This window comes from Thamnophis elegans, chromosome 5 (genome assembly GCF_009769535.1).
Source record: "Thamnophis elegans isolate rThaEle1 chromosome 5, rThaEle1.pri, whole genome shotgun sequence".
Taxonomy (NCBI): Eukaryota; Metazoa; Chordata; class Lepidosauria; order Squamata; family Colubridae; genus Thamnophis; species Thamnophis elegans.
The window spans coordinates 30,463,963-30,473,040 of NC_045545.1; the positions used below are offsets into that span (position 1 = coordinate 30,463,963).

Below are 9,078 nucleotides of genomic sequence, written 5' to 3' on the forward strand. Positions count from 1 at the left end.
TTTTTTTAATGATGGGAGTGCAGCCAAGAAGGATTTCTAGCACATCTGCCATTGCTAGTCTCTAATTCTACAGATTCAGCTTTTTTGTAAGAGTAAATTGAGTCTATAATTATTCTTTTACACACTGAATTTGTAGAACTGCTTCAGACAAGTTAGATATTTTCAGATATTACAACATTCTTAGTTATTTTAATGCTTAATACATAGCCATTAGTCCTTTTGGAATTCACTTCTAGTGGGAAATTCTTAAGGAGACAAATGATAATTGTGACAGTCTCCTTTTACAAGGAAGTCACTTGGGGTTTCCAAAGTAGCCTTGCTCACTTTATGAATTCAAAGCCCATTCATTTTCTGGGATGCACTGTAACTTTTTAGAGGTTGATGATTGAGTTTGCTTATTTCCTACTGTCACTCCATTTGTTTTTCCTTTCATGTTGCATTTGGTAGACTGTAAGATTTTAGATGCTTTCTTTCTTAATTCTGGGAAATTGTAGATAGTTAATCACACTCTCTGCTTTTAATTGCAGATGTCATGGCCCAGGAAAACTTGGTGTATAATGACATTGACCCAGAACAAAATGATACAAGGTAGGTAAAATAGTCACAAATATATTTTTCTTTCCTATCTAAAAATTTTCATGCCAACAAAACTTTCTTCAGATCTATAAAATTATAGCAGTACCCTTATAATGTATGATAATGTCACTGGCTTCAATAATATATGCAATAGTATAAAATGCAATAATAAGGTTAATTAATTGATTATGTGCTTTTAGAACTGGCCCCTAGTGACCACGTAGATCAGGGGTGTGAAATGCAAGCTCCGTTTTTGCTGGCAGAGGGTTGCAGGAGGCCTTCCCCGCCAAAAATGGAGATTGGGATCCCGCTTTCTCTGGCAGAGCACTCAGGCCACGAGAAGCACCCCGACACAAGTGACATCAAACTAGCCACACACCCCTGGTCTCCCTGAGGTTAAACACAACCCTCATGCAGCCCTCAATGAAATCGAGTTTGACACCCTGATGTAGATAGTCTCCATGATGAACTATCCTTCAGGTTTTCTAGCAGCGGACCTATTAACCACTGAAACTGAATCCATCCAGCTCCCTGCTGGTCATCCTCTTCTCTTTCTTTCCATTTTTCCTAGCATTAGAGACTTCTTCAGAAAGCTGGATCTTTACATAATACATTCAAAGTAAAATAATTTGAGCCTGGTCATTTGTGTTTCTAATGAGAACTCTGGTCCAATTTACTCATGTTTTTGGCTATCCATGGTATTCTCAGGAGTCTTCCCCAACACCAAGATTCAAAAGTGTCAATTCTATTTAAAGACTCTGAAGCACATCTGGGACACTTTTGGGAACATATTTTATTCATTTATTCACAAAACTAGCATCCTGTCTTTCTTCCATGAGGTCAGGCAGCTTCCTCCAATCCTGATCGTCAGCCATACAAGATCCAGTAGATCACACCAAGAAACTGATGCCTAAAGCTCCTTTTATTAAGATTGGCTTTATTAAGAAATGACTGGTATTTTTTTAATCCCTTCATTCTTTTATCTGCAAAGGTTTTGTGTAAGCTTCCAGCAACCTCATGAACTGAAATAGTTTAAACTTTCTGGATGGCATAAATTGTTCCCCTTGTATATAACCAGAAACTTTGTACAACCAGAAGAAGCAGAGTTTTCAGTGCCACACAATAAATGTTTCTCAGGCATTGTGAAGATCACCTTTCCATCTGTCTTCCACTATAGAATTGAAATGTCTTTCATCCTAGATTCTGTATTTTCCTCTCTCCAAGTTCGGTCTTGAGATTCTTCAGTTATACACAAAATTTCAGCTAAGCTTTCTGGTTAACAATAGGGAACTGAGTGCAAACAGTCACATGCGACAACTTTGTTTGTTGGTAGGCATTATGTCTGGGTGACTCTGCAGGTGATATACGTCAACCCTGATAATAAAACTGAACTGGTTCTTCAGCAGCATGAGAATAATTGAGTATTAAATGCATTTTTGTGAGGAATGGAATGCTGTGGAGTCAAAGGCTGCGTGAAATTCAAATAGCCTTTTAATTCTAGCATCAGCTTTTTTTGCTTGCATTAAAACAAAATCCCTTGTAACTTTCCAGCTGGGTGAAAGCTGCTTGGTGCTCTGCTTGCAACCTATTGAACTACAGGTCTGGGTGTACTGTAACTACATGATTCCTATTTGAAAATGGTTTTGTGATTCAGTGGTGCATGAAATGAGGCCTGTTGTGTGGTATCTTAGTTGATCGTGCTGGTACTCATTGTCTCTCTGGAACCTCAGCATTTTCTGACATCCCTGACATTAGGAAACCATGTTCTCTCCCCCACTCTCCTTTTTCAAAAGAGAATATTTGTCATAAAACTGGACATTTACATTTTCTTTGTTGAAAGGAAGAAAGAGAAAAGCAAACAACAATCATGCAGAAAGATAAAGAAAGAACACTGGATGCATTTATTTTTGAAGAGATGGGAATTTCTAAAAACACATTATTTACATTTCTATTATTTATGTAAGAAGCAAAATATAAAGCGGTCCACAATGTTTAATGCTATTCAACAGAAACATTCCACTGTTGCATATTTCAAGCTGAAATTTTATATCTTTAACAATACAAAGGTGGAAGATTTGTGTGACATCAAGTCTAAATTAGGATTCTCTGAAATAGCCATAGTTCAATTTGCCATAATCCAAAATTGGAACTACCCTGTTTTCCCCAAAATAAGACCTTCCGGATAATAAGCCCAATCGGGCTTTTGAGTGCATGGGCTAAAATATGCCCTCCCTGAAAATATTGCAACACAGCAGCAGCCATGAGGTGACCACACACTGCCTCCTGCACCTCAAAAATAATAAGACCTTCCCAAAAATAAGGCCAAGCACTTATTTCAGGGGTCAAAAGAAAATAAGACCCTGTCTTATTTTGGGGGAGGCACAGTAGCTGGTATTTTTCATTTTCTGCCTTTGGAAGTAGAGTTTAACAAACAGAGAAAATTGATATAGTCCAGGAAGCTAACATTTTGGGGTGAGTTCTAGCTTCTTACTGGCAAATAAACACGCAGTTGACTTCTTCGGTTTACTTTTAAGCAGAAAAAAAGTTAGGTGACTGGCTTCAAGGTCATTTGAGGATCTTTCCAGATAAGGGCATCTGGTCTCTGATGCAGATTTAGCAACACCAAAAATCCTGATTTTCCCCTCCCCATGATTGTTAGATTTATTCTGTACATGTGTCTTTCTTAGAAATCTCTTTAAAGTCAAGAAATACATTGTAGAAAAGAATAACAAGATGACAAAAGAGGAACAATCATTTAGAGAAAGATTTATGGTAAGTTTCTCCTTCTTTTAAATAGCTTGGAAGATGTTGGCATGGTTACTGTTGTGTGTATGATATATGAAAATATGCTGTGCAATTTGTCATCTCTTGTCACAATACAGAACTATGAATAGCAACATTCCAGAAAACTATTCTTGTTACATTATATTATCATTAGAAATAGGCATAAATTCTTAGTGGTAACCAAGAATTCGGACCTTGTTTTAAGAGAAAAATATGTGGCTGCAGAGTATGTATGTATGTATCAGGGACTTGCAGTCACTAGACAGGGGAGGTGTGGCCTCACCAGTCATGAGGAAAAGGAAAGAATTTTAAAGAATTTTTTAAAAATAATTAAAGCCAAGGTAGTTGCTGCCATATTCCAAGTCACAGTGACTTGGCATCTGCTTAGTGTTAACTATAGGAGGAGGCGAGAGAACTATGGGCCTCCTGTGCATAAGCAATTTTTCGCCTTTTAAGAGTTAAGCAAGGGTTAAAAAGCAAAACATTTCATATGCAAAGGAGGCACATGTTCTCTCGCCTCCTGTAGAGGGCATTTGACTCGGAGCTCTGGCCTTTCATGAGGGCAGGCAAAAGCAGAGTTGAAATCCTCTCTGAAACAGCTGGAAAAGGTGCGTGTGTGGGGAGGGGGGAGGAATTCAAAAAGTTTGATTGCATGCAGAACCACATTGCCTTTTTAAACACACACACACACACAGACACACAGACACACAAACACACACCTGGATAAAAGTATATAAGCCCAGCTTCACTGATTACAAGTTTGAAAAGGCAACGTGATTCACCTGCAATCAAAGGCTCCGATCGGAAGGCAGCAGGGGAAGGGGTGGGGTATGGCAGAGGAGCTGCTTTCAAGCCTTTGGAAAATATATCCAATCCAATTTCTGTGTTTGTGTTTGTTTGAGAGTGAGTGAGTGAGAGAGGGACCCAACTTCTCTGTGTGCGTGTGTCTGTTTGAGAGAGTGGGGAGGGAGGGAAAGAGGGAGGAAGGAGGGTGAGGGAGAAGAAAAAGAATGGGAAAATTTATTTTGCAAGGGGGGGAAATGCTGTTGCTTTAAATCAGAACTGAGCATGCCTGGCTGTGGAATTCTGGGAGTTGAAGTCCACTAGTCTAAAGTCTATCACCAGCTATAAAGCTCATCGCACGTCACTGGTATGTATGTATGTATGTATGTATACATACATGTGTGTGTGTATAAATTTTATTAAAGATTGTAATTACAATAGTAAAATCAAATACAAACTAAAGTATAAAAGAACAAAAAAGTAAAATAGGTAGAAAAGGGGAGAAAAAGAAAAAATAAGAATATTGCAAAGAAAAAGAAAATATATAAAATATCAACAATTGTAGTAACTTATCACCTTCTGTTAAAATACAGCAAATAATCTTCTTCCCATATCATATCTCTTATCTATAAACAAATCCATAAATATATCTTCATTTCAGTCCTGATGTCAGCAAGAGTCCATTAAGGGTCACCAGGACAACATAATAGCTATTTTAATCTTGATCAAATGAACAAATTTTATAGTTCTTCCCCTTGCTTCTAATAAGGCAATCCTACTTTTGGTTTGCCACTTCTTTCCATAAAGTATTTATTTTCCTGGAAAATTTCACTTGAGAACTGGTGTCACCTCACTTATCCTTCCTCCTGTGCTTTCAACTGCTTGGACCTGTGGTGGAAGATGGTTTCCGCCTCTGCTTGCCATACATATTGCAGGGTTGCCCAGATCCCGGGCAAGCAATGGGAGGAAAAAGACAGTCCCCTGAGGGTGGCACAGCTGGGGTAGTAGCAGCAGAGAGCAACAGGAATAGCTGGTGGAGTGCAGGGCATCAGTAATGGCAGAGATTGGGGGAGGTAGGCAGTGGGCGGGAGTTGGAGCAGAGAGCTTGTGCAGGGCAGGAAAAGGTGAGACAAGAATGCAACTCTGAGGATGGTCAGAGCTACTATTCATTCAGTTCTGTCCTAATGGTCAACCATTCAATGAATGGTCATTGAAGGGTCATAACCCGAGGCCTACCTGTATGTCAAACCACTTTTGAAATTGGAACTTTTGACGCCAGTAAAAAGTATGCTTAATGAGCATTTAAAAACTAACTACAGGGAATCCTTGACTTAAAAACATTCATTTAATGATCATTCAAAGTTACAATGGCAGGGGGGGAAAGTGACTTGTGACTATTTTTCACACTTATGACTGTTGCAGCATCCCCATGGTCACATGATCAAAATTTGGATGCTTGGCAACTGCTTCATATTTATGATGGCTCCAGTGTCCCACTCTCATGTAAGCACCTTTTGCCGCCTTCTGACAAGCAAAGTCAATGGGGAAGCCAGATTTACTTAACAGCTGTGTTACTAACTGAACAACTGCAGTGATTCGCTTAACAAGCATGGTGAAAAAGGTTGTAAAGTAGATCAAAACTCACTAACTGTCTCACTTAGCAACAGAAATTTTGAACTCAGTTATGGTCATAATTTGAGGACTATCTCTATGCAAATGTTTGAAATCTTTGGCATTCTCAGTGTTTCTTATCCATACTGTATCTGTAATAAGCTCTAGTCCTGCTCTCAATTAAGTTTATGTACTGTATATTGTAGCTTGGTTTCTTCCCCTCCCTTTCTCTGCCATAGTATAATAAAGAAATTACAGTTATAAATACGGCAGTCGCACATTGCTCAAATACTCCTATCAGAGGAAACCTGGACTTGAGGATTTTGCCTGGAGAACAACTTGAAGTTATAGACATCACTGAAGGAAATCAACTGATATGTCGGAATTCTGAAGGCAAATGTAAGCTTTCAAAGGAATAAAATAGATGAGCATAATAGAATAGCAGAGTTGGAAGGGACTTTGGAGGTCTTCTAGTCCAACCCCCTGCTTAGACAGGAAACCCTACACCAATTAAGACAAATAGTTATCCAACACCATCTTAAAAATTTCCAGTGTTTTAGCATTCACAACTTCTGGAGGCAAGTTGTTCCACTGGTTAATTGCTCTGTCAGGAAATTTCTCCTTAGTTCTAGATTGCTTCTCTCCTTGATTAGTTTCCACCCATTGCTTTTGTCCTACCCTCGGGTGCTTTGGAGAATAGCTTGAGTCCCTCTTTTTGTGGCAGCCCCTGAGATATTGGAACACTAGCATGTCTCCTCTTGTCCTTCTTTTCATTATTTCCTGCAACCGTTCTTCATGTTTTAGCCTCCAATCCCCTAATCACCTTTGTTGCTCTTCTCTGCGCTCTTTCTAGAGTTTCAACATTTTTTTTACATCGTGATGACCAAAATTGAATGCAGTATCCAAGTGTGACCAAAGCATTATAAAGTGGTATTAACACTTTAATTTAATAATAATTAAACAAAAAACTGTAGGTGGTGTCAGAAATCAGAAAAGCTGATTAAAATTTTTTTTAAAAAAAAATTGGCCATCTCGGTATGATACTGAAGTAGGACTTAAAAAAATATACATCATTTTTGCATTTGAATATTTTTTATTGTAGGTTTAAACAGTTAGTTTGTAACTGTGACTAAAATTTATAACAAAACTCATCCTACAGTAATCAATTTTATTTTATCTTTCTTAGATGGATATGTGCAATTAGAACATTTGAATTTCAGGTAAGGTTTAAAATGACCCAGTTCTTCTGAGACATGGGATTAATTAAAATCAGAACCTGTAATAATTCAAAGCTATAGGTTTTTTTTATGGATGTCATGACACCATTTGTATCCTGGAATAAATGTAGCTTTGTGTTTTTTTTCCTATATCAGGCACTAGTGCTGTACAACTGAAGGCCAACACGTGTGACTTATGGAAGGACGTTGTAGGCACAATATAGGGAAAATAGTCTGCATGAATTTTCGTTGCTTGGGAAAGAAAACAAAAATGGAATTGTGGACAACGCACTCAGTCTGAATTCTTCAGAAACTTACAATTGCTACTTTTTTAATGATTGTCATAAAAGTGACTTTTTTGTATTAGTGCTTGATATTCATGCTATCCTGTCCAGAGTTTATCAATTTGGTACAGGCCAAGGTACAAATAACTTAATGCCATTGTCTGTAAAACACTTTTTTTTCGACTTTGTTTCAAATTACAACTCTTCCCAGAGCAGCTTTTTTTCATGGTAATTGTAAATGTCACTTTGCTTTTTTGGATATTGTACAGCAATACTTAGTCTTTGTGTGCAAGACCTATTACCTGCTATTGACACATTTCTTTTTCTATGTATTTTGTCAATATTAGGAGTATTACACTTGGTTTTATATTTAATCCTGTATTTAACCAGTGTAAGAATTTGTGGACTAAGCATTTAGAAAAAATATTGGGAGTCCATTTGATGCACTATTTTTAAATGTAAATAGGATAAATAAAATATGAATTGGTAATTAACACATTGCTGCTAATTGTAGAGTTTGACACAAAACTTTGCAGAAATTAAACACATACTTAGAAGTGTTTACTGTTTCATTAAAAAAAAAACAAATGTATCCAACTCTGAATATTTACCAATATAACAAATACTGCAATCAGAATAAGTTTCCTTTGTGTTGGAAAGTCCTATTTGCTTTAAATCTGCTGTCAAAGGAGGAAGACAGAGGATAGGAAATATAAAGGTGAAGTTCCATTGTGAAAACAGATACCTGCCTGTGCCTGAGCAACTTTGATGAGGAAATGGATTTACATCCTTCCATAACAACTTATGATCGGGCAACAGTGTAATTTTTTTTTTAAATACACACATACACACACATACTATCTATCTATCTATCTATCTATCTATCTATCTATCTATCTATCTATCTATCTATCTATCTATCTATCAGCTGATCTTCTTGTATTAGGGTCTTTTTCCGTGTATGGTTGAGATTGTCTTGGTGACGTTTTGGCGGGGTCCCACTTGGCATCTCCAGGCTGGTGTTTTTGGCTTCATTTTTGTGCGAGTAAGGCGTGGTCGGAGCTGTCTTTCTATAAATCTTGGTGGGGGTGTGTGGAGTGCTGGCTTTGTTGCTGTAAGTGGGTTCATTGGCTGGCCAGTACATACATACATACATACATACATACATACATACATACATACATATATGCAGGTCTTGGCGTACATATATATATACATACACATACACACACATACAGGCAGTCTCTGTTTAGTGACCATTTGCAGTTATGATGGTAATGAAAACCAACCAATCCTAACATTAATGAGCTTCCCGGGTCCGTAAAACAAAGGAAAGCTGAAGTTGGACCATAATCACACTCACTGTTCCACTTAAATTGCCAGTCTCTACTGTGGTTGCTAAATGAGGACTACCTATAACAAATTTGCATACCGCACAATTCAATTTAATTTAATGCAAATTATAAATTTATAACCTGTCATGTTATCAGCCAAATGTCAGTTAATGTGATGCTTGTCGAGTGTAGTGCACGGTAAGGCGATTAATTTTCTCAAGGACCACATAAGAAACTGGGATTTTTACGGAGGGCTGCCACCGTGAACTGGACAAGGACAGCCAAAGGCCTACAGGTTGTAAAATGCCCATATTGTAAAATGTGTGGTCTAGTGCATACACAGTTGCTGCTGGGGTTTTAGATGCTAATTGTTGCAATGCAAAATGGAGAAAGTTTCCATTTGAGGAAACACACACACACACACACCCCGGACTCATTTTAAAGAACTAAACAGAATATAGGACATTAGGGATATTTTGCATATGGCTC

General features: G+C 37.8%; 1 protein-coding gene across 6 annotated transcripts in view; it reads left to right on the plus strand.

The window, feature by feature from the left end:
• FYB2 (FYN binding protein 2) overlaps positions 1-7,839 on the plus strand; it is a 60,413-nt gene extending 52,574 nt beyond the window's left edge. For 4 of the 6 annotated variants that reach the window (XM_032218463.1, XM_032218464.1, XM_032218466.1 and 1 more), the window contains 5 exons: positions 528-588; positions 3,264-3,348; positions 5,994-6,153; positions 6,941-6,974; positions 7,128-7,839. In XM_032218463.1, coding sequence (XP_032074354.1) covers positions 528-588; positions 3,264-3,348; positions 5,994-6,153; positions 6,941-6,974; positions 7,128-7,134 — 347 coding nt within the window. In that variant the 3' untranslated portion in view covers positions 7,135-7,839. Of the gene's footprint in view, positions 1-527; positions 589-3,263; positions 3,349-5,993; positions 6,154-6,940; positions 6,979-7,127 lie in introns of those variants that run through there. The other 2 variants (XM_032218465.1, XM_032218469.1) reach the window with 1 other exon arrangement.
• Positions 7,840-9,078: the final 1,239 nt, after the last annotated feature.